This window comes from Cottoperca gobio, chromosome 9 (assembly GCF_900634415.1).
Source record: "Cottoperca gobio chromosome 9, fCotGob3.1, whole genome shotgun sequence".
NCBI lineage: Eukaryota > Metazoa > Chordata > Actinopteri > Perciformes > Bovichtidae > Cottoperca > Cottoperca gobio.
The window spans coordinates 17882441-17908959 of NC_041363.1; the positions used below are offsets into that span (position 1 = coordinate 17882441).

General features: G+C 40.4%; 1 protein-coding gene across 3 annotated transcripts in view; it reads right to left on the reverse strand.

Moving 5' to 3' along the window:
* Window positions 1-26519, reverse strand: part of arl15a (ADP-ribosylation factor-like 15a) — a 94503-nt gene that overhangs the window by 57851 nt on the left and 10133 nt on the right. For all 3 annotated transcript variants that reach the window (XM_029439453.1, XM_029439452.1, XM_029439451.1), the window contains exons 2-3: window positions 2088-2232; window positions 537-596 (exon numbers count right to left, since the gene is read on the reverse strand). In XM_029439453.1, the coding sequence (XP_029295313.1) occupies window positions 537-596; window positions 2088-2232 (205 nt within the window). The remainder of the gene's footprint in view (window positions 1-536; window positions 597-2087; window positions 2233-26519) is intronic.

Here is a 26519-nt window from a genome sequence, read left to right on the forward strand (position 1 = left end):
GACTTAAGGGCAACAAACTAATTCAATAAATCGTATTAAAACATACAATAATGAATTAACACATGACCTTTGCTACTTTACCTAAAGGAGGTACTGAAAGAGTAATGAGTGCAGAAATACAATAATAAAATTGCTGAAATAAGGTAAATGATAAATCTTAATACAGTTTTGATTTCAGTATGTGAAATAAAATAAACGTCTTTTATAAAGCTTAATAAATTAGGATGCAAAGAAACTCAGTATTCTCAACCTGCAACTGCTTTCAAACAAATAGTCCATTGAAGCTTTAAAAAGGTGCGTTTGTTTTTTGCTGTGTTTTTTAATGCATGTTTTAGTTAGTGGGGGGCTGCCGCCAATGAACCTGCTAACGTCTCGGGTGAACCACAAGAAAATGTCATCGCTAGGTCACTATATTTCACCAAACACAGATTCACTCACAGACTCACGCTGTGGGTTTCACGTGACAAAAAAAGAGGACATTTTCAAATTCAATTCTGAAAGCTTTAAAGGCTAAATGCTGGGCATGCGGTTCTTACCTCCAAGTTCTTTTACATTCAAGATGGCATTTGGAAATGGCACTGCTTTTATGCTGAAACCTGAGGGGGGAAAAATAAAATCCATCATTGTAATGACATAAAGAAATTGTGTGTGTGTGTGTGTGTGTGTGTGTGTGTGTGTGTGTGTGTGTGTGTGTGTGTGTGTGTGTGTGTGTGTGTGTGTGTGTGAGATGAGAATCAACTTTTAGGAATGTCAGCTGGATTGTCTTTCATTAGTTGGAAAATGGCTAAAAGAAATCTAAACTTAAATAAAATCCATATTTATCCTTTAGTTTCCCCCAGGATATTTGGTATACCTTTTCCAAACCACCAGCTGGTGAACACACAGACAACTGACAACATATTTGTGTTGCAAAAACAAAAGAAAATAACACTTTGTGTGGTCCGGGTTAGCAAAACAGAAAAACAAAAAAAGCTAAACAGAGAAGTGTTTTGTTCTATATTGGAGTTAGAGGAAGAGCTAATGTCTAAAGTGCTACCACAGTTTGTTTCTGCGGTTGCATACAGTGGGAATTAGTAAAGAAACTCGATGAAGGAAGAGATTTGCTCAACTTATGCTAAATTGTCTTGGTGGGAATTCCTTTCCTGGAAACATTCACAAACAGGAGGAGAGATGGGACAGACAAGCCATTATGACTTTCTAAACATCTGAATTAACTGCTAAATGTGGTTTTTAAGCACATTACGACAGTTCAAAACCATGAAGTAAGAAGTGGGGGGAACCGCAGGAGACTTCCCCCTCATTGTTCATCATAATCTTCCCTCTGAAGATGTTGGCAGATACAGACAGTGCTGACAGCTAAATCTCATTTCAGAGAAGTGCGCTAAAACAATTCTCTGCTAAGGTAAGTAATCGACATATTTGATCTATTAAGGCGTACTCCGCAGCAGACAAGTGTTCCCTCCCTTGGACAACCCCTGCCACAGAGACAAACAGACTAACGGTTACAGGTAGCACATTTGGGAATTACTTTATATTTAGCTTCTACTGGTAAAAGTGCACAATGACTAAATCTAAAATGGAACTTCTGCAACAGCTCAAACCTGACTGCTGACAAAGCCGGGGGAGAAAAAAAGGAATGTCGGTCTCCTTGAGGGATTGCATTGCGTATATGGAACGCAGAGAATTGACTACCAAAAGAATGATGTACTAACCCTAAAGCCTTTTCTTCTGGACATACTTAACACCAGCCTCCCACTTGACTAGAAGAAAGAAGCTGAGTATTGGCAGGTGAGATACAGCAGAGCATTTCTGGCATGAACGCTGGGACTTTGGAAGGCATGATGAAGACATGCTTCCCCCTATTGGAGAGCTGTAATACCTGGATAGTATTATCTATCTGTGATTCTAATCCTGAGGACAACATGTTCTTGAAACGTGAAAGCACTTCAGAAGCTTGGAAAGCTTTAAAGAACACATGTGAGTTAAGGATGGCGGGTATATATGTGGAGAGTGCCTGCTTCTATTTGAGTACACACATTTTGCATTTACTCTCTTTCCCAACTGATCCATATGCTATGTGCACATACCTGTTGTAGGAACGATGCCGTCGCTGCCCTCACTACAGAGGCGTGAGAGCAGGCTGGTCTTTCCAGCACCTGTCAGGCCAATGCACACCACATCATACTCTGGTCTTGGCGGCGGGGGTCCTTTACAGCACAGTGCCCGGAAACACTACAACACAACAAACAAAGCAATGAAATAATTGAAAAAGAGAACAAACACACCTGCCTTCAATGGGGTAGTGATTAAGAGTCTGCATTTGTAACAAGTTCTAGCCTTAAAGTGAATATTAGTGAATAAACTCTTGTGCCTCTCTAGCTTTGCAAGAAGACTGTCATGTGCATTACAGCTGTCTTCATGTGCTGAAGCAGGAAACCCTACTACATGGGAAAAAACAGGTTTGGTCTATGAAACACGTTTAGATCCTTAATAGATATAAGAGGAGCAAAATGGTCATCAATATTTCAGCAGAATGTTTTTAAGGGCCGATAAAGAATACAACCACGTAATATTTTACTTTTATGGTTTAATGTAAGCATGTCACATGTCACAGTAGAGTTGGATGCATGCATCTAAGCACTGGTGCAACATGTTTTTATCTGCAGTGTGGACCACGTCTGACTGGACCCTTGTGGCGGCCAGAGGCAGACCTGTCACTCCATGAATCACGGCCTGGGACTGAGGGCCTGCTGTGAGACATTCAGGGGCAAATGCAGTGTGAACCGTGAATGAGATCTTTAAACTTGTGTGGAGAGATCAGTATCCGAAACTAAAAAGAGATCTCTTTTATTAGCAGGACGGGAACCAGTCAGGACAAGGCAGGGCAGAGACAAACACACACTCTCTCCCATCTACCATATCACATTTCTGGTGGAAGAACATCAACACAAGATTGCTTACTGCACTTGTCAGGGGACGACCCTGATCAACACACTGCTACTCTGCTCAATCAAAGACTGACAGGACGCACAAGTGTACACAAACTGCCGCATATCTGTGCGCACGTTCTCCAGGTGTGCTTGGGCATGCCATTAAAACTTGGAGAGAAGCAGATATAAACAAATGAGAGGATAAACAAATATTCTGTATCAATGTTAAATTATCTTTGTCAAATGTTCAAGATTTAGGTTTACTACAAGGCTACAAACATTTCTATTGGAAATTTGGTTTCAACTGCAGCTCACTTCTTGCCTTGAGATTAAGGAAGCAAAAAGAGTTTTTCCTCGGCCGAGCAGTGATTGGTACGAGATCCAACCAGGGCTTCTCTGAAATTGGAGGGAAACAAGAGAGCAGCAAAGAGTGTTGCAGCCAGAATTCTTCCGCATACCCCCAGACATCAGTGACCACCAGGGTCAGTTTTCAGAGCCGTGCCAAAACAGAGCTGCTGTTTGATGGAGATGTGGGGAATCTGCTTCAACAGAACCAGACGTCGGCTGAGCAACCCGACCCCCCCGACTCCTAGGTGAACCCGCCAGTCTACTCAAACAGGAAACATTCTCCTCTTCCAGAAAAACGGTAAGATCAGAAACATACGTGCGTCAGATGGGGGAACACATGTAAAAACTTGGTCTGATGAGGTCATTATATTCTCCCTTTTGCTCTCTTCCCCCCACCACCCCTAGAGCTACACGTAAAGATTTCTGCAGAGGGCAAACTGACAGTTGATCTTTCAGAGGAAGCAAGGGGTTGAGATGAAGACATGGAATAACTGAAATAACTATAACGTTGCTATGAGTTATATACGAGTTAAAAATGATCAGAAGAAGGTTCATTCAGCCTCATTGGCTGTGTGGGAGCAGACAAACAGGACAACTCACACCACCTCTTCCTTCACATACAGTGTGGATTTCACAACAGCTACCAAAGGGGCATCCGCGGTCTAACCCTGGGGTCCCTATGTACACAGTGGCCCCTGTGAGAGAGGGAAAGAAGGGAGCGCCCACCTCTGGCCCTCCTTGACAGCACAAGATTGACGAGGAGAGCTTGGTCAAAAGGCTCACAGGAGAAAAATAAATATGTCCAAAGGCCTTTCCTTGCCTCGAGACATGTCAACCACACACTCAATGATCTGAGAGTTAGTTTGTTGTGTCACTGAGACAGAGCTGAAATGAGACTGTCCTGTGATGACTACCTCCATAAATCTCTAAGGCATCCAGACAAACAGCTGAGATTAAAACTGGAAGTTGAATTTAACATTCACAGTCAACAGTTCCCTAAATGTGGTTACAGTATGTTCACACAAGCTGGAAGTGACTGAGTTATAAAAATATTTGTACATGTGCTGTTGCCTAGAACAACATGTGCCCATGGAAGCTTATCAGCCTTACTTCCTTGTTTATTAAGGCTACTATTTAATTACTGTGAGACCACCTGTGCCTTAAGAGAGAGAGCGATCTTTAAGAAAAATAAATAAAACCTTACAGCTTCTTGCCAAAACACTTTCCATAAAAAGTCTGCCATTCCTGGACTTTATTGATTGGTTGCCTCTTATAGGATTGTAGATGTTTTAATTGTGCTTTCCTGAAAGACCTGCCGAGACGTTACCTCACTGTTGTTGCGAAAGCTGATTAGCTAGGCTTTATGTAAATGAGAAACACTGCGAATATAAATATCACTGAAGACATAGCCAGACTGCATTTTTTCAGATGAATGTCTCCTTAAAAGATGCATGACAGAAAGAAGGACAAAACAGCCCCCAGGCATCCAGTTTGAAAAAGACATCAAGACATTTAATGGGTGACATAACTGGGCCTCCTGGCAGCTGATCAGAGCTCAAGCACACAAGAACAGAAGCTGCTGGTCTTCCAGTACTTGTGTAAGGATTGGTCAGGGCAGCTACATAACTCTACAGACGCTGGACCTAATAGCATTTAGCGTTGTGTAAGTGATGGTGGAGTTAAAAAGGATATAAGTGGTATGAAAGGAAAATAATTGCTGCAGTTTCTTTTTCTCCAGTGTTTTCCTTTAAACAATGCTCAAAGTCATACCACATGCAGCCTAACAAACACCACCATGGAGCCTGCTGACCTCAAGTGACTGTCTGTTGATTTGCATATGGTTAACCTATGACATGGATATTTTAACAAAACATAAATGGGAAAAAAGAACAAGGTACAGGGTTTAGCCACTACAAACGGAGGGGTTCAGTTGGAGTTGACCATTTTCAAGGAAAATGAGTCAGAACCCATCGTGTTGCAAATTCACCTGACGTAGTTGGACAGAACAGGAGCCAGGCTCTTTTTAGAAAACCACTTTGTATTTTTAGAGGTAATAAATGTGGGTTAGAGGGAAGCCACTACCACCACAGCAAACTAGTTCGTGTTTCACTCTTGTACTCTCTGGCTACTGTTGAGACACCACAGGATAGGAAAATGGGCAGTGGCATGACAGCATGTTCCAAATAGAGGTACCCCAACAAGCTTCTAGTTTCTATGGTGTGGTTTTCTTCCCGCTTCAGTTGTAAAATAACTGCTAATCATTGGGGGCGTCAAAGTATATATAATATAGCATACAAATATTCCTTCTGAGTATTTTGATTTTAACTTGCCTAATCTGCAAGAATGATAAACTGCATGCAGGTACATTTTTATTTTAGGAATTTAAATACATTTCTCTACTATGCTAAAACATCTAAAACAGGCTACAGCATCTAGTGCTAATGCTGTAGCGTGAATACTCAGGACAAACCCATGATTAATCCAATGCCTTGCCCAGAAAAAGTTAGCAGTCTTGTGGGATCATTAGGAACATTACATTGTATTGTGTTTATCCCAATGTTTGGCGAACATTATCCAAATGAAACATATTCCACACATATTATAAACTACTTTTAACTATTAATAATGATGAACAAGACATGCAGCTTTCATTTGAACAAATGATGCAGCCATAAAAAAAACAATATAAATACAGAATACATAGTGTGTATGTGGTAGGTCAAAAAGTATGGGAAAAATGTTGACCTGAAGGAAATATTTTTGATTTATAAAAAATAGAGAATATGGTTTATCAGTGATCATAAATGATTGATCTCTCTCATCAGCATCATTACTGCCAATTCAAACTACATCAGATCATCCTCTTTGTTGAAAACAATCTACTCTGCCAGACTTATTGATAATTATAATGATAGTGCTCTGGTTTACAGGGAGTAAGTGCCACCTGAAATGGGCTTAGGCTACATCTTGCCCACATTTTACAGTTTGGAAAAAAGGAGTATTCATGTGGAAACTATGGCTAAAAGAAATCTGTTGCCAAGATGTAGATGTAGACTCGCAGGCTACCCGAAGCAATCTTAATTCTTAAGTACACTTTTTTTAGCAGAAGCCTCAGATACACAAACATGTGCACAATAAAAACCAACACAGCAGGTCGTGTCCTTGCTCAACAAGCCTGTGGTGCGGCACACTTCCTGTTGAAAGGTAGATTACACATCAACTGATATGCTTGAACTGTTTGCACTCGTCTTAGCGATGGTGTTAATGAGTGAAATAATGCCTGTTAAAACGGAAGTATCACATTTACCTTCTGGCATTTCCAATAGCTGGGCACACCAAAAAGCAAACCATGACTTCCTCCTTGGCTGCCAATATACACAAGCTGGGCATCTTGATTTCCCAACGACAGTGGGTCTAGCATAGGAAAGAAGAGAGGAGGAGGAGAAAGGGGAAAGGACATCCGAGACACTTGCCTCTGGGAGTCACGGCCCCCGAAGACAGACAGACACGGGACACGGACGGGCAAGCAGGCCGTTTTTATTTTTCCAGACCAAGTGTCGGGACAACACTTGTGTGCAGGGCTCACTCCTGACCTTTGAAAATGACAGTCCTTTATATGGGCGTCCCGACGGACTAGCGGCGCTAACAGATATGTGTGTAATACACACCGGCCACAGTCATAACACAGGCCTGCAAAACCAGGGGTAGGGCAGAGGGTGGGAGCCTGAGAAGGGCATGCAGGAAGGCAGTCTGTCAGAGATGGAAGGAAGGGTAGAGGGGAGCAGGGAAGGGGGTGTGCGGGCAAAGGGGGATGGAAGAGGCACATACATTCATCCTCATTCATCTTCTCCCCCCTTCAGTTGTTGTTGTTGTTATTTGCCGCTTTGAAGCTGGATGGGGGGTGCACGGTGGGACACAGTGTGGTTCAGTACAGTGAGGGAAGGGGGTGTGTGGGGCGCACTGCATGCCATTCTCGTTAAGGGGTGAGAGAGACATGCTAGACACACAAGGCTGCTCACTGGACTCTTCCCATGGTTGTTACCGCGCCAACCACAGACGGCTTTAGACCTGGGTCCCTGCCACACCTCACCAAACCACCCACCAGCCTTTATTCTGCTTCATAACCCAACACATACTTCAGACCAAGACGTGTGGTTGCTCAAGTCCTCCTGATGTTTTGATAATACATCCTCCACCAGCCTTCTAACCACCACCGCTGCCACCCCTCCCCTCTCGTGGCAGCACATTTTCCTCCCTAAGGGAAGATGATACAAGAGGAACGATGCTTGTCACTACAGGCATGATTGACTGGTTTCTTAAAACCTTAATTGCAAGATAAAGCCAAGAAATTGCAGATTTGGCAGTGAGCACCATGACACGCTTTCAACTGTGGCCGTGGGTGATGAAATACAAGATTTACTGCACTTAAAAAATGATGGCCAACTAAGGACACTAAACAGGTGCCATTCATTACCTCCGCATCATAAATAGATCAGTCTACACAGACACACACACAAACATTTGGGGGATACGTGTCACACCTATTCCATGCCTCAACAATGCACATCCAGTTGTGCGGAATGTTTTTAATGCAGTGAATGTTGAATATGTCTATTGTTGATTTTACCATCTTACAACACGATATCACACAGACCTACTGGACTAAAATGGCAGACATGCAGCAACAATAAGATGACCCTGTCTGCACCAGCTCAACATCCCGCCTGGTGAAGTAGACCGTGTCTTACTTAAGTCGACAAAACAACCCACAATGCCTGCGTGTCTGTGTGTGTACAGGGAGGCCCTGTTTTAAAGCTGATTTGCTTGTCACCGTTTTGCAGGCATATCATCCCCTTATTCTGAAGCAACATCCTCCCTCTCTCTCCCCTATAACCCCCACTACCCAATTCATTCATCCCACTTCTGTCTGTCTGGCTCGAACACTATTGCCCTGACGCTAAGGTGTCTGGACAAGGACACACACACACACACACACACACACACAGTGAAGTTAGAGCGCCCCCAAGCTTCCTGCTTGAACACACTGCATCCAATGCACTGCAAAGGGAGAAGCAATGCATTGCTGTAACTTAGTTACTGTAACGCAATTTGCATATCCTCATCTTATAGAAATAACTAAAAATATATATATTGTTAACATAAGAAACTAAACTTAATGAACAAAATACAATAAGCTAAATAACAGTAACATATGCATATCACGTCTATTTCTTTCTTGAGTGATCATTAACATATCAAACAGAGGAAGGAGGACATCTAGCCTGTCTGAAACACCAGAACATTTCCACAAGAATCAGCTTTGTCACAGTGAAAAACAAACTGAAAAACAGCCGAGAACCGTCTGTTATTTAGGAACAGAGGTGCAAGGTGGAGTTTCATCTGACTGTGATGTGACCAACTGACCGTCTGGAGCGTAAAGTCCACTTTTTAAGAGACAGGTCTAGACCATGGGGCAAGATTTCTGAACAACAGACAAGAACGACCCCCCCGCTCCCCTTCTCTTTCCATTTTCAGTAAGCAGTTCCACTGTTGGCCTTCTCCTATCTGGCCTGACATGGTAGCTTGTGACCCTGCGTGGTTGAGGAGGAGGCCAGATCAAAGGCAGAGGAGCAGCCTTGGAAAAACATTTGGGCTGAGAATGGACGGGATATCTGTCAGGAAGCCTTTCCCACTGGGCTCACTAGTGCTAGGGCCCAGGGATCGGGTTACCACCCAAAAACCGCCGACATGAAAGAGGGGGCGACGCTAATCCGCATACATGGGGCTCTCTGTCTGTCCTCCACTCGCACTCCACCACCAATAATGCATCCCTTCTTCCTCTCTGCACCTCACCCTCTAAACTCTCAACCACTCAGTATCTCTGTGTCACCCCCCCAAGCTTCTATGCACCACCACCTCACCCTCATCCCCAACCCTTCACCCCAAAAACACTCAAGCTTCATCACAGAGGATTAACAGGAAACCCTGACACAACCCATTGTTAGGGAGGCAGAGGGGGCTTGGGTGGTTTTGCCACCCCGAGTGGGTCTTTCTTTCCCTCTGGGGTTGTGACATTTTCAGAGAAGGAGACTGGGATATGGCCTCAGCCATTCTTACAAACCTCACCTCAACCACTTCTCCTCCCAGTTGCAAAGACAAGGCCTGGTTGCGGGCAAGAGTTGTTCAGTAGCAAAGAGCAGGGGCTAAGAAATAAAGGATGGAGAGAGAAAAGAGGATAGAGCAGGGGAGGTTGCATTTGTAGGAGTCGGTGGGATGAAGGGGTGCTCAGGATGACGATGGTGTATATGTGTGTATTTGTGAGGCAGGGGGTGGGGATGGGTGTCAGTGCTGTAAATCATGATGTCACTGGAAGGAAGACTGTTGCGGACCATTACCATAAATCTGACAAACGCTAATTTGATGGGAGGCTGTATCTGTCTGGTCAGGGAACAGTCTAGACGCTCCTATTGAGGGGTCCTACAGGGTAGCCCTGTTTGTTTCCAGCACCATCTGGATGTGGCAATAAGTGCCCGCTGCTATGGTTCACATGCACGCACACAAAAACACAAAGTACACCATTCCTAAGGCAATAGCAAAGGCTTTGACCGTTATATGCCTGAACAGTAACAAAAATGTATGTTTGTAATGCAATGACAGTATAGTCCTTTATCACTGCAGGCAAATCCTAGAACAACAGGTTACCCATAATGTATTTTGGTGCTATGGTCACCTTTCCTGTACAATGAGAACCTCTATTATTGTGTATGTCAATAATTAAATACAATATACAGAAGATTATATTAGAATAGTAGTACAACAGTGTACAGTAGCATATGTTCTGAAATCAGTAGACCAACGATTGAGGATGATGGAAGGTAAAAAGTACTTAATGACCTACTTAGTCCACTAAACATATGTGCATTGGCACTACAATGTGCACTGTAGTGCAACTGCAATTTAGCAGGCCTGATAAGCATTTTGTTGATATATTTGCTGTGCATATGTAAGTGATTGTGTTCCACTTCCTCTATTAACTTAACTATAAGGTGTGCACACAACATAATATACAAAGAATGTGTACTAAAAAATAAATTTTCCGGAACAAACTGCCTGGTTTTAGGTCTACAGTGCACACTCCATCGTCTAAATATTTGCTTTACTTTATTTTAGGACATTTTGTACAAAGTTGCCATTTGTCAGGTCAAAAGAAACCTACACCCTCCGAACTGTGTCTAGGAGGATATACCGATTCATACCGTCAACCTCACTTAGCTACTTAAGAGGCCACAAAAACACTGCATCTTGTAAGTGAAACAATTCGAACCCCGAAAAGAAGCGCAACACCAAACCTTTTTAATGTTTACAGTAACCATAATACCGCTTGTTGCAGCTTTTATTAAAAATGCTGTTGCACAGATTTAAGTGTGTCAGACCTGAGCTAGTTGAAAAAAAAAAAATACATACACCTCATATTTAGCTGAACAAAGATAGATTTTCTTTTGCCCTTTTATTGAAAAGAAGATGTTCCCCCTCTCAATCTCAACAAGCCGGTCCACTAGACGCGCTGAGGAGACTGAGGGGGCCACAGATTTTTCTCGGACACATTTATCTGTCTGGAGCCTACCTTGGAGCTCCTGTGTGTTTCATGACATTTACTGGAAAAGTACATTAGGTAGATAATGAGGGGGACCGCATTAAGGGGCCCACCCACAGGATTGTTTTCATGTTACCCTCTTTTTGTAGAAGAAAGCAAGAGGCTGAGGTGGTGGCAAGGCAGCTGCATTCACAGACAGAAGACACCTTTGCTCCATGGGACATCCAAGGGTAGATAAGGGGGCCACAGAATTGAGTGGTTGCGGGGGTACCACTGAGCGCCATTATGGTATATAAATCTTGTAACTGGGAAGGGTGATTAGCTCGGCTGCATTAGCATACGGCGGCGGCAAAACTTTGGTTTCCTGGGCACAGTGTAGGGCAAAAAGATGTTTTTCTGCACCCATGTAGAGGATCAAAGCTTGAGGGGCCCCCTTTTGAAGGCCCTGAAACCAGTGTGCAAGAACCAAGGGGGGTGGGGGCGCCCCATCTCATAGACATAAAAAGGGTGGGTGGATAGGGAGGGCACTTGTCCCACTTACATCAGTTATGGCACATTTTCATACAGCATCTATCTATCGACGACTAACTCAATTTTTAATAAAAAACTAATCATAGGGCCCCTATTCTCCCTGAAACAAGTGTGGGAAAGTTTCAAGCTTAAGGACATTGTCATTAAATGTGAAAGACCCCTCCTCATCAACCATTTTTAGGCCCCTTTGAGGCAAAAAAAAAACCTGATGGGGACCAACTGAACAATAAATCTGTTTTTATACATTGTGCGGTAGCCGAGAATTAGGTTGATGATTGGGGGGGACAAACTGGAAAAGCCTTTTCAATGCAAATAGAGTAGAAAGATGCAAATCTTTGATTATTTAATAGAGTGAACTATTCCTCACATCACATCATACAAACAAGGCCAGGCCATGCCACAATGATCATTCATAACATCCCCAATGACCTCGGTGAACACGCCAATGTGTGCGGATTAAGAGGGAGAAGAGTAAATCTTCTTTTTTTATGACAGACTATAGGCATGGAGATATAATCCCTCTGTTCTACAAACCCTGAACAGGGATGTTAGATAGCCCTCTAGAGGCTGTTAAGACCAACAAATTGGAAAAACCATTAATACCACAAACGTCAGAAGAGAAGCGTCATGACCCTTGAATATTGTTAGACATTAATGGGTTTCAGCAGCATAAGAAGAAATTAGTCATAACACATCAAAGACAGCTAGACTCTGGAAAAAAGCTGTGACGTTGGTGACAACAGATGGCTTTCGTCTTCTTATTGCAACCCAAAATATGCTGGTGTCTTAACATCTCCCCTTTAAGTAATTGTGACTAAATGTGTGCTATTCTTTTTTAATTGTGCATATCCGTTCTATAATATTTCACAAGCGCTGCAGAGACCTACAGTCATACAGTGAGGTGAAACTCTACATGTGTGCAACTGCTACACTATGTCCTCTCAGGTCAGGAAGACCTTTTTAGTGTATTGCATCCAGATGGACTGTGTCTGTGTACAATTCACACCTGGCTCTAGAATGCATCTCAAATGCAATCAGAGTGACTATTTGTGAGTAGATTTCCTTTTATCTATGGGAAACCATGACAGTTACTAAATAGCAAAAACACTTTTAATGACAATGCAACAAGTTAGGGGCACTGGAGTGACGTTTGGTACCATGCCTTAGCTTAAGACTATAGTCAGCGCAATTCATTGTTGAACTATACCACAAAACGTTGACTAGGCATTTATCAATGTAGTCAGTGACATGTGCATTATACGTAATTACATGCATCCCTGATCACCTCAGAAAGTCTGTGTCCAAGGTAAGCTTATGTGTGAGCAGGTGTGTGACGTCTGAGACATTAAATTGACATATTTTATCTCATGCGTAGGACCTTGTGTTGTTGAATATTTGTAGTTAAATGTAAACAAACAGATCAGTCTTTGTCTCCTCTGAGTTGAGCTAAAATGAGAAATGGACTACATTATATTGTTATATTTACAGTGATGATTATTACCTGTATAACTGCACTTCATAAAAGCTACTACTTTTATAAAACTTCTTAGACTAAGATTTTCATGAAATAGTTTAATTTAAACTCAAGAACTAATCAGTTTATCATCCTTAAAATTAATGAAATGTAGTTTTACTACTTTAGAAAACTAAAAAGAGAATTACAAAGCAGTGAATGAGCCTATTTACAAGGCTATATAAAAGGATCACAGCCATATGCTAAGTAGTCTGTCAGTGTGCGCACGCACGCACGCACGGTTTTCTGGCATTTTAATGGTCAAAAAGTGGCTGGTGCCACCCTTGTCTAATAATAGACTTATACATGCAACCCAAATACAACAACTCCCCACTATCTATACCATTCAAGCGTAATCGCAGAAGTACTGTTTTTTTAATTACATTAAATATTATTTGCCTATATTAAATCTGAAACATGGTAGATAGTTAAAAAATGCACTTTTGGCAAATATTCTCAATAGTCTGGAATATAACAGGTATTTGTTTTACATGCTTGCTATAAAACATAAGACTAAATGATGTGCTGTTATTCCATGCTGTATGCATTTAGTCTTAAAAAAGGACCTACCAAAAAACAACAAGGAGACATTACAGAAGAGAAACATTTTTTACAGACTGTAGAAATCTCAATTGCCATTAATCTTTTTTGATAACCATGTCTACAAAATTGAAAACAATGTGTGTAATGGAAAAGAGTACAGATCTCAAATTACGCTATCTGATACTATTACACAACTTGAAATTTGCTCGCATATTACAGGAAATTATAATAATGAGGGATGAGAGGGATCCCCCAAGCCAAACATCTGTTGGTATTTCAAGTTTGGGAAATCGCAGGTCATTCTGTGCCATAACCTCTTCCATGGAGCATGAATCTTTGAGGCTTTGGGGCGTTTCGCCGCGTTTGTCGGAAGTTAACCAGACACATTGTTTTAACCTTTGCCGGAGGAGCCTCTGTCTCATTCCCAGGGGCTGGCTGTGTAAAAGGGTCAATGACTTCAATAGGCCTTCATTAAGCACAGTTAGTGTCAACAGTTAATTATGCAAATTAGGAGACCCCTCATGTGGTTTGTGGGTCCCCGGCCTCCGCCTTTCATTACAGCCTCACACACAAAAAAGTACCACCCTGCTAACACACTCACACTCCATATAGCACATACATTCACTTACACACACTGTATGCCTTTCATACATTACTTTTCCTACTCACTCATTTCTTGTCAGGAATCAAAAATGGCGTTATGGTGCCGATACATAAATGGAGGCCAATGAGGCCCCTGAGGTCTCCAGTGGCTTTTCTTGCCATCAAAGAACCTCCGGAAGGTTCTTGCTGGGTGAAGCTGAAAGCCCACCAAGTTCTCCTCATCAAGACTGGGGAGTGGGGGGCATCAGTGCCCCCTCAAAAACAAAATGGAGAAAAAAACCTGCATCAAAACAGTCAATTAGGCAAAAATGCATGACAGCCAAATTCGAGCATTGTTTCTGTGATGGTAATGACAGGCCTTTCGCTCCTCTGCCTCTTCCACACATCTGATGTCTGCGGCCCCCTGATTTTCAAAGGCTGGGAAGCCATCAGTAATTAATAATCACACGCTTTGGGCCCCTCAGTTGTGACTGGCGGATTCTTTGTAGGCCCATCCTCAAAAACCTCAAATCCACTTTCACCTACCTCTTCTCACCCCATCGTCTCGAGTTTGTGTTCATCTCCCTGGCAAATGCCTCAAATCCCTGCCTGCTGTTTGGTTCAGGTACATTGTTTATCCACCATTTGAGTGGGTCCTCTCCATTGTAGGGGGACTGTTATGGGAGGCAATTTTAACCAGTGCCCCCTCAACCCTCCATCTAAACCCGTTCACCTCCCACTAATTGTGGAGAGATAAAGTTGTTTGGGGTTTGAGGGCTGGCTAGATAAAACGGTATCCGTTGCGAGTGAAAACCAATCAAACACCACCCCGAGAACTGTATACACACCATATTTGCTTTTGGAACCTCTCTTTTGTTTGTTATTTTATTTTCCTGACCTTTTTTTCCTACAAAGCAAACTTCTCAAAAACAACAGTCTCAATGCTCTTATGTAATGTTAAATCAGAACCAGATTGTGGCATCCTCTGGTCCAAACCCACCCAAGTGAAGCTCTGGGAACAGGACTCTATTCCTTCACCATGGGATACAGGTGTCATATGTTCTTTTGATACAAACAGGAACATCTTGCAGCGACCCTGTAACCCAGCTGCAGTCTATTCCTGAATCATGGAATGGCAGATACTCTAATGAGTGATGATGCCTGCATTACTGGTTTTCATTGAGATTATCCAGTGACATGCTTACAAAGCCAATTCCACAATAACAACGCAAAAAAAAATCTGATCTGATATACAGGTGTTATGTGGTAAATATATGCAACTACTGGGTTACGGACCGAGCATTGGCCAGGAGACAGCTAACCTAACTGGCCTGTATGTCTGCATGTCTGCAGTGTAGTCAGAAAGTATTAGGACCGTGACATGATTGTCATCATTTTAGCTGATGACTCCAGCACATTGGATTTAAAATAGAACAGCAACTTTGAGACTACGGTGCTGACTTTAGCTTTTAGAATGTGTAGTAAAACTTGTAGCCCTTTAAGTCCACCACATTTATGACATCATACAAGATCCCCATATTATCACCAGGGAAGATGCAAAGTGTCTACAAAAGGATCTGTAACCAAATATGACGACTTTATGATTCTGTTAACTGTTAATTATGTTATTTATACACTGATGTGCCCGTAAACAATCTTGAATCAAAGCTGAAAGCTAACTTGATAGTCATAGTTTCATTTAAAATCCAATGTACTGGGGTACAGAGAGCCAACACCACAAAACATGTGTCACTGTTCTAATACTTTCTGAAAGCAGTGTACATGTGTGTGAAAGATGGGGAAGATAGAAAAGGCTATGGGCTGAACCAGAGACACATGTGTGTGTAGGCTACCACTATACAAACTGTACGACTAAATCCCACACAGGGAGCGTTTGACTAAAGCCAATGGACTCCACATGTCTTTCCTACTTCAAAGAGGACAAAAACTTATCACATCATACAAGCCCATCCTCCGTCTTTACAGTGACAGGCATAAAAGGCAATATATGATGCTATAATAATATAATTCAGCTAACCTTTTAAACTGGCTCACACAACAGCTGAGTCTAAACTACCTAGAAATAAAAAGACAGAGATATTGTGAAAATGACCAGGACTAAAAACAATGTCATTCAGAACTTCTGTATGAAATCACATTTTTACTGAATCCATCTTCCCTGTTTGCTCTATCGTGATACCATCTGAATGTCCAAACACTGTCAATGTCTCACTGAGATCATTATTGAAGCAACAACATGAAACCACATTGTAGTAAAACAAGCATTGTTGATTTAAATTGTATTTCTAGTAACATACAGTAGGCAGAGTGGCAAAAATAAATAGCATGAGAGACCTACCATAGTTGAATCAGATTAATATGAATGTTGCACATTACAACATAATTATGCAAATAATCATTGTGGTAAAAGACTAAATAAATTATTAAGACAGTGAGACTGGATGCTGTGATCCAAAAAGAACATGAGTCAATGAGACATACACACACATACACACACACACACACACACACACACACGATGGATAGCTGTGCATATGGCAGTATTGCAGAAAGGAGCTTTCATAAACGACTGAGCACAGAGGGAAACGTTTATTTAGTCAAAGACAGGAAAGAACAGACGGAGGCCAACTGTGCCATGATCAATCACAGGCCTACCTATGATATTGCACAGTGCAACCTGATTCAGAGGTAGCCTATAAGCCCTTCCTGAGGTCTGCCTCCTTTCGAGAGAAAGAGAGAGCATCCAGCCAAATTGTGAATTTGACAAAATATCTACATGCCATGTCAGACAGTAGAGATAACTAGAGAAACTAACTTGAAACCTGCTGTTAACCTGCTATGAAAAGAGGGAGGAGATTACGGAAATTGGAATTAATTTCAGACTGCAGATTGTGGTGCCTTGAAGATGTCATTTGAAAAAATAAAAAGTTATTATCTAGGTCTGGTCTCTCTCTCTAAGTACTTTGAGAGAAGCCTATTTAAAATTGTTCTGGCAAAATAATTTGATTTTATGAAAAGATAAACAAAAATGAAAGGTAGGGCACAATGAAATACCCAGAAGTTAATAGAGTCAAATACTTCCAGTTTCCAGGGTTTCAAAGTATTTTAGATGCATTTGACTCTTTCATTTTGGTATTACAAGAGTGAAAACGATCGCACACAATAAGCTAGCTTCAACAAAATACATTGATCTTTCATCAGTCAAAGACCAGACCAAATGTTGCACTTCTTTGATGTGGCTTTTGCAAGCTATTACATATTGCCTCAAATGCCACAAAATAATCACCACTTTCAGTTTGGCCTCAACTGCCTAGAGTTTTACATTGATCCTTTTAAGACCATGCTTGTTAATGCCTCTTAAAACAAACCACAGTTGAGCTTGTGATGTAAAATATGCATCAAAAGACAAATGGAATTTCCTTTACTGGGTTAAGTAACCTCAGTTGACGATGGCATATGATTTGCTTTACATGGTCCAACTGCCTATACACGTTCATATAATACCAATATATCTGGCAAAAGTGCAATCTCAAAAGGCTTAACTCATGGCTGTGTGTGTACTGTCAATTATAAAAAGGTAGAATAAAGTGTATTAATATCATGACACACTATTAACAGAAACAGTTTGTTTCAGGGGATATTATTCAGACTAACGTCTGCAGCTGAGCTGATCAGTGACTACATGGCTCCATCCAGAGGACGAATGAGTGAATTTTATGGACTGAATCTTGTGCCGCACGAGAAATTAAACAGAATTTTGTTTACTGAAATCTATATTTCCTTATCTGTATTAGTTCTTAAAACCCTATGTATCAGTGTCCCGTTTTGATATACGTGAAAAAACATAGTTTCAGATTCAGAAGCAATGGTTGCTGATTAAAATAATCCCAGTACGTAGCAACTTTCAGGCAAAAGAAGTACGTTGAAATACTATTTTCAGAGCTGTATTCCTTTGTTGCTAATGTATTCATCTCTTAAGCAAGTGTCAGTGGTAACTACAGGTACAACTTATTATTTGATTAATAGAAAACAATTTGATGACACATTTGATAATTAAATTACTGACATTAAGCCATTTATCTAATAAAAGTATTACATTTGCTGTTCCCAGCCTCTATAATGTAATCATTTACATTTAGTTTGTTGTCATTAGAAACTGGATACCTTAGGGTTTTTCTACTGTTGATCAAAAATGATAGATCAATCAATGATTAAACTAATAATTAGTTGTATGGTGGTAGCAATTGACTTATTGGTAACAGTAGCACAAACTTTAGGAAACTGCCAGCATGCTGGACCATGCTCCAGTCTGTGTTGGAATGCTGTCAGTCATGTGCTCCCTGCGTCTGTTGGGATATTAGACTATTCTTCAAGAAGGAAAATCTTGCTTGAGCTCTTTGACAGATGAGGGGGATTTGGAAACCAAATATACACTCTGTGCTAGACAACATCCCAAGAGTTCTGTGAGCAGTAGATCCAGTCCTTTTGGAAGACATGGGAGACAAACTGTCTCATAAAAACACTCCTGAATTTGTCTAGTCACATTTAAAAAGGAGAGGTATCATTCTGGAAAACAGGAAAATGATGAGAGGTCAAGTATTTGCACAGATGATTCCTCAAAGTTGTCTCATATTTCTTGTCCATTACCCGGAGCAATAATGGAGTCAGATGACGGCAAATTAATGTATAGCAGCCAATACAATTATGGATATTATGGAATTAAGACATCTTTGGCTTTCTCCAAACTTGAACTCCAAGTCAACGGGCCAGTAGTTTTCCAACAGTTTGAGGTGCAAGTTTTGTGTTTCTTACATCAGCTTATGTCCCTGAATGTATTAGTTGAGGAGTTAAATAAACTTGAATGTTTTCTAATCTGTTTTATTAGCTGTACTCTACAGTTATAAAGTCCTTAAGTTACTTTCGGAGTGTAAATCAAATTTTTTAACAACCATCTTTTTCTAAGTCTTCAATTTCAGGGAGGTGAGTTGCAGCCACTCTTACTCTGTGGAGAGTAACATCCCTTTTAATCACTTCAAGATAGACTTTTATAGACTTGTTTTTAAGTTAAATGTTTCTGATGTTTTAATGTTGTTTTGTGTTGGTTAGTTTAGTGCCTTGTTTCAATGTCTCTGTAAAACACTGGGTTGACATTGTAAACCACCATCCAACATGTAATAACTTTGGAGCATCGGTCTCAAAAACTGCAGTGATTCGGGGAAAGACTGTGTTCCATCTTGTAACTCTTAATTGCCCTGTGATCTTTTGAGAATTCACACATAAATGTGAAGACTGCTGGGCCGCCACGGTAGCTCAGCTGGTAGAGCAGTTTAAAGGTACAGGCAGCTGGAAGTAAAGTTGTAGTTGGGTGAACTAAGTGGTATTATGCAGTAACAATGTAGAGGGGTGTCTGGAGTAAAGGATACATGACATAGATGACCTCAATAGGTTGTCAACCACAACAGTGTCTGTTCAAGAACAATAGAGGGCGCCATTACCCTTTCGTTAAATCAGCAGCTCACTCAAACATGCCAAGCATGTCCAGACACTATCATCTCCTCACTTCTATAACACTGGCACTTATCTACAGTATGTTAGGGAATCCGTACTGATCTTAGATGGAAGCAGTTTGGGAAGTTTAGATGCCCATGTGGTGTGAGAACTGGTCTTGCAAGCACAAACCGTAAAAAATTTAAGTGTGATGACCTGAGTCAACATATAACAGACCCACCACTTAATTGGCTGTTGTTCTGAAGTAAACATGTTTAAAAAGTTGATTTAAAAAAGGTGTGAAATAAATGTAGTTTTAAAATGTTTATCTTCAAATTGTACCGTCATATGGGAATATTGGGATTGAAAATTACTATAATGGTCATGTAGGCTATTCTACATGTCACCAGTATGGCTGGATATTTACTGTCACTGGTATTGATAAGACTTACATTTTTTAATACCTTGCTTTGTACTAAAAAGTTGTTTTGTATTATTGTCTAAACATAGGCATCCCTACAAGAACTTTGCTTAAATAAATAATTTAAAGGATCACATTCAATGCCAACTTTCTTTTTCCGAAATCAATGCTACAGACAAAACTGGGCACCATCCTTGTAATCATCCATGTAGGATTGAGCCAGCTGGATGTCCGGGCAGGGTTTATTTTTAACTCCAAGTTACATATCAAGAAGGAAGCAAATTATTAAATGTGGGTGTATGCATCTGGGCATGTCCATACAGGCAACAACAACACGGCTGCCTACATCTCTTTTTGTCACACTTCCTCCATATGAATCAAACATATCTGCACTCATTGAATAAATTGGGAAAGGAAACCCCTTTTTATGGGTATGTGTATGGGTTTGGGTCTCTCTCTGTCTCTTTCTTCACTCCTATCAAAGAAGATTACATCTGGGGGCGGGAAAATGCTTCAGTGGAGACGACATTTGTGTGCTCACAAAATGTTGTATAATATTTTCATAATTGAACAAATATGGTTGCTTACTCAACAGTTCTACAAAAACCTTGTTTAAAAAGTTTGTAAGACCTCATTTTGTTCTAGTGGAATAGCAGTGACTGATTTCCTTTCTTGTCCTTAACAAGGAGGGATGACTATTACATTCTGCTGCAAAATAGAGCTGTCAGAAATAGTAATTGGAGCATGATCTGCACCCATTCCATTGTCATAATTAGTAATCCTTCAGAGATTGCATCAACTGTGGCGCTGACATTCACTGTCAAACATAAGGTGGAGAATTATTCCTTTACGACAGTAGCTGAAATCTCCATAACAATGACTCCTATTACGTTAAAATGTGTGGATGTTTATATGCGTTTCTACAAATTGTAGGAATATTTAGGAAGCTTTATGTAGCTTCATCTTTCTGCAACTCCTGTGTGAGTGTGCGAGTTTCCTGAACTACCTACAACACATGTGCACTCCACGCAAAGATTATTTACTAGGTGCATTAAGCAGGAGCTGTTCTCCCAGACCTCGCTCCATAGGGGTTACGCAGATTCATAAAGATAATTATTTTTTAGTTGATTACAAATTAGCATCAATGTGTTGTTTGGAGCTTTGTCAGATATCAGATTTAGCCCAGCCCATGGATCGGCCCTGCTAAAGGACTTCTTCCAAAAGCATCTTATGTCACGTGAGTGGACATGTGCAGAGGTTTAGAGATATTAGAAGTAATGGGAAAGAACGTTTACTGTACATGGCCATCTTTTATCCTGATTCTGGAGGACTCAGAGGAAATAACTGAATTTATTTATGAATAGAACAATTTGAATCACGTTGTTTGCATGAATTTATTGCATGAACCCTCAATGGACTGAAGGTTAGCCAGATCACAAATCAGTGTGAAACAGGCTTTACAAAACTACTATGATCCCTTTTTCTCTTATTTTCTCTATGAGTTAAAGACAGAACTGAAAGAATAGACACAGTAAATGTCCTTGTGATACTTTGATCTCATGCATACATGGTGACAGGTATTACACAATGCATTGAATGTCTAATCCATAGATTGATATTTGTTACCTAAAAGAAGTGCATCATTCGCTTGAACCAAAACAATTGTGAGCTTCTAACCCTAACCTGTAAACTTTCATCTGAATGGATGGAGTACAGATTCTAAGCATAAAAGATTTTGCATAACAGCTGAAAAACAGACTTTTTCTTTTCAAATAGTTAACCAGAAAGAGTTACTCAAGAAAGTAATGTCAGACAAACTAAGCAACTAAGTAATATTTAAGATCATTAAGAGTTACACAACTGAGCGTTGATTTAAAAAAGAAGTCTGAAAGACAGTTTTAATCCAAGCTCACAAAAAGTTAATGAAAACATAACAAACAAAACTAAATTATGTAAACTGACCCCGAGCTCTGGAAAATAATTGTTTCAGTTTCTGTAGATTGTAGATGTAGATGTAGTTTCCAAGATAAAAAATGTGTGGTTAATCAAAGATGCCAAAAAGCTAAAACAACAGCACATGTGTATCATATGTGACAGCTGCAAATGAATAGAGACAATGACAATCAACCGAAAACATATGAAAAACTTATTTTCAAAAATGTAATCATATTCTACTGAAAGCTGCTGCTACCTTGAAGACTGACATTTATCAACAGGATCAGAGAAAAAGATTATTTCTCTTAAAGACTTGTCGAGGCTACAAGAGTGTTCATGGCTGAGAAATATTCAAATAAATGAGGCTGGTTCACGGCAGGGATAAGCACCCACTGTGTTTTTTCTCAAAAAAGATAATTATTTCAACTGGCAGGTCATGCTGTTTTCAGAGGGATAAGGAAAGGCAACCGAAAAACTGCCACGGAAGTAGAAAAATCTGATGAAACACCAACATCCATTCATCGTCTACCGCTTATCCGGGTCGGGTCGCGGGGGCAGCAGCTCCAGTAAGGAACCCCAAACTTCCCTTCTCCTGGGCCACATCCACCAGCTCCGACTGGAGGATCCTGAGGCGTTCCCAGGCCAGTGAGGAGATATAATCTCTCCATCGAGTCCTGGGTCTTCCCCGGGGTCTCCTCCCAGCTGGACGTGCCTGGAACACCTCCCTAGGGAGGCGCCCAGGTGGCATCCCTACTAGATGCCCGAACCACCTCAATGTGCTCCTTTCAACGCAAAGGAGCAGCGGCTCTACTCCGAGTCTCTCACGGATGGCTGAGCTTCTCACCCTATCTCTAAGGGAGACGCCACCCGTCTGAGAAAACCCATTTCGGCCACGATTATAATTATACAAAATGCATTAACATTAAATTACAGTTGAATCATAAAAAGGGATACAGGTCTTTACAAAATGAAAGAGAAAGAGGTCATTAAGAAAAGTCTGACATAATGTGATGGTGGTGTGATGATTGGAGCCGTCACTCAACAGTATTTAGTTTACGTTTTGTAAACTCACCAAATAAAATATGAAGAGTGAAAAGCAAATATTAAATGTTGCCTGAGCTTCCAAAGTTGCAGCTAATGAATACAGGGGAAGATCAGGTATGTTTTCATTAGATATTGAGATGCAACAATTAGGACTGCAACCTACAATTATTTTTATCATCATGTCATTTTTATTATTTGTGATATGAAATCAACGCAGAGGACTGTTGTAATATTTTATAATATCACTAGTATCAACACAGACTGTAAATAAATCCAAACATAAAACATATTGTTAATAATTGTTTCACAAAATAAAACAAAAGAAACTGGAATTCAATAGAAGAATGATTATGAAAAGAGGAAGGCTTGAAAAAAACTTTTTAGAAGTATTCGCAGTAAGTATTGAGAAAGAATTGAATTCACTTTGTTTGGGGACTAACAATGGCAGATAGCTGATAAAAAGAAAGAGTCCGTCTGGCTTGGACTGCTTAAGGAATTTGTAGCCCACTCATGTATCACAATGTCTTGTGGATAAGCATATATTACAATATGTGCTCCAGGCCCAGAGCTGAGCTCGGTGTAAAATAGGGGTCCTTGTTATGTCATGGGGACAAAGACTATTGTATAACAGAAAGACGCTTTAAAGCGTCTCACAACAAAAGCAGAGGTTTTATTGTAGGGAGGCCTCTGAAAATATGGGCCAAAGAGCAGATCAATGAATACGTGTCATAAAGGTGCAACAAATTCAAGTTTTGCATTAAAACTGTAAATGTTAAAGTCGCAATCAAAGTGTGCCTCCACTCAAGATTTGTGTGCCGTGTTTGACAGTAGACTAGTTAGGAGGCCATTTGTGATCCAATATGCAACTTACACATGTGTGGTATGGAAACTTGAAACCTCCAGTGCACAAAGGCTACACTAAGAATTCACTTTTCAGTGAAGTCGGAGAGGTCTTGTATCCAGTAGTTTTAATATTTGCATATTTTTTTAGATCCTGGATTTTCCAAAGGGGGAGGAAGAGTACATATCTTTTTTAGAACCTTTAAAAATCAAGAAATGTATCTTTTGTTTGTGGAAAAACCATATCAGACACAAAGTATTACTCAAAGCATTGTTAGATGTGGTAAAAGATGTATAAGGGGATCTTTAAGCTACAGTTTATCCACTTCTCTGAAGCAGTGATACGATGTTATATAGGCTAGGTATTTTTCCTGTTATTCTTTCAGTCTGGTAAACTTTGATTGTCTCACTGGCATAAAACATCAATTATTTCTAGATATTTCAAGTTAATGTGATGATTCCAAAGGGTCCCGTCTTTTCAAATCATCAGAGTGTTGTAGTTGCCCCAATGCCCTGCTCCTCCTCGCGCCGGGAGTTCACACAAATGAATGAAAAATGTTCATTTGGACTGTCGAATTACAAACAAATCAGAACACATAAAGTAATTGGAGTTATAATTAGTTCATATATGAGTTTCAGCCAAATTAGATTTTGGCAGCCAGTGAGCCTGGGCGGCATTAAATCAAATCAAAAAATAGTTTTTTTCGACTAAAGGGGTTATGTATACACCCAGGTTTACATGCCACCCTGTACACATGCCCAAACAGACAGAACTGAAAAAGATGCTCCCTAATTGTATACGTGCAATAGAAAGGATGTGGTCATGAAGAAAATCTGCTACAAGTTCCTGGTATACACATGGTACACAAAGGCAAAACGTGGTGTCGCCCTGCTCTGTCAGCCAATACATCTCCAACAGGAAGTTATTCTTTGTTGTTTTCTAAACAACCAGAGCCAAATTCCTTCCCAAAATGTCCTTGAAGCAACAAAACAACCCGGTAAGGACTGGCAGACGGGCTTTAGGAAGCAGTGCTCGATAGTGGATGGATGACCCTTGCTGATCTCTAAATCATCATCCCTCCAGGTCCTGTGGTTATTTTGAAGTGTGGGATATTCACAGCCCAGGATGGGGCACTGGCTGCTCCCATCCTGCCTTTCAAAAGGACGGAAGTAGGTTGGAAATGTATGCTTTTCACACGCTGTAAGAAGTAGGATTTATTTACTGTGCACAAACTTTTCTATTACATAATAGGCATCACAAAAACAAAAACTTGTTAGGAATTTATGAGCCCAGTGGTTTGAGAAATATAAAACCTAAACCTATTATTGCATTGAATCTTGAAGTCTATTCTGAGCTCAAGAAAGCTTTATAAAATTCCCCAAAAACATAAAAGAAACTATTCCATGTCAACATTTCTAGCAGAAGTGTTGCTTGTACTGTACATTGTACGAAGTAAACAATGTACGATTCGAACTCCATAGAGTTCTAGGTTCATGTTATGTTCATTGAGATAAAGTCTTAACAAGATGAATGGATTACACCCAACGCCTGAGGTATCTCAAGATAGCTAAAAATAGCTCTTCCTGAAAACAGGATGACATTTATTGTGCAACAATAATAATAACCCAGTTTCAAAAAGTAGGTTAGGGTTTCCTCTTAACACTGCTACTGGGTTTTCTTCTTAAATGTGAACTGAAAAGTATTTTTTTCAAACCAACATTGAAAATGAAAAATGTGGGTTTAAAAGACACATTTTTATCACTACAAAGCAAGATTTTGCTTATTTTTTATAATAGTATAATGGTTCACACAAGAACTTTTGCTGGTACACACATACAGTGTGTTTTGTTCATTGTCTTATTGACAGGGGCATCAACAGGGGTCCTTCAAGATGAGGTGCCATCTCCATAATTAATATGCCCCCCTACAGTCCCTTCTCTAGGAAATGATAGTGACATGGCTGTCGGACAGTGGAGCAACAACAACGTCCTCTATGTAAATAGGTAGAAAATGTGACAACACCTGTTAATATATAAATGTATAATGAATTCTACACATTACATTGATAACTTACTAGAATTTAAAACTAACTTGCCTGGCTGCTACACATCTTTTTGAAATGAGGTAGCACATCAGTACTCTTTCCCATTTAAATAGAAAGTGAAGTGTGCTCTTGTTTTGAAAATGTTGCATACATATTGCATTGCAAATTAAACTGTTCTCACCAGAAATGTAACATCACAGCTCAAAGAGCATCATGGTCAATCATTTGTGTTTCCCACTTTGTACACTCTCCAAGAAGGTCTTTTTGAACTTTGAAGCCATTTGGCAATGTCTAGCAGTTATCTATTCAAAGTCAAGCAGGCATAACAACAGTGGAAAAGGAGCTGTTCTGTTATTAAGTTGCTAGCTGGGTTGAACTGTTTTAACACAACAACAAAAATTAAAATCCTGAAATCAGGCTCGAGATCAAATAGATCCGTGTGATTTAAAAATAAATGTGCTGTGGATAACATAACATTTGTTAACAATTCAACCTTGTTGTGATGCTTCTGCATGAATCACTAACAACAAAAAAACAAATTGCCGCAAAAAATAAAAGACCATGAACCAAACGGAATAATGTACTGACTGCCAAAAAGCAATATTGATTGACAACACAGTGCTCTAGTCTCAACCCTATAGGGGAACATTAAAGGAAAAAAGAGAAAGGAGACTGGGAATGACAA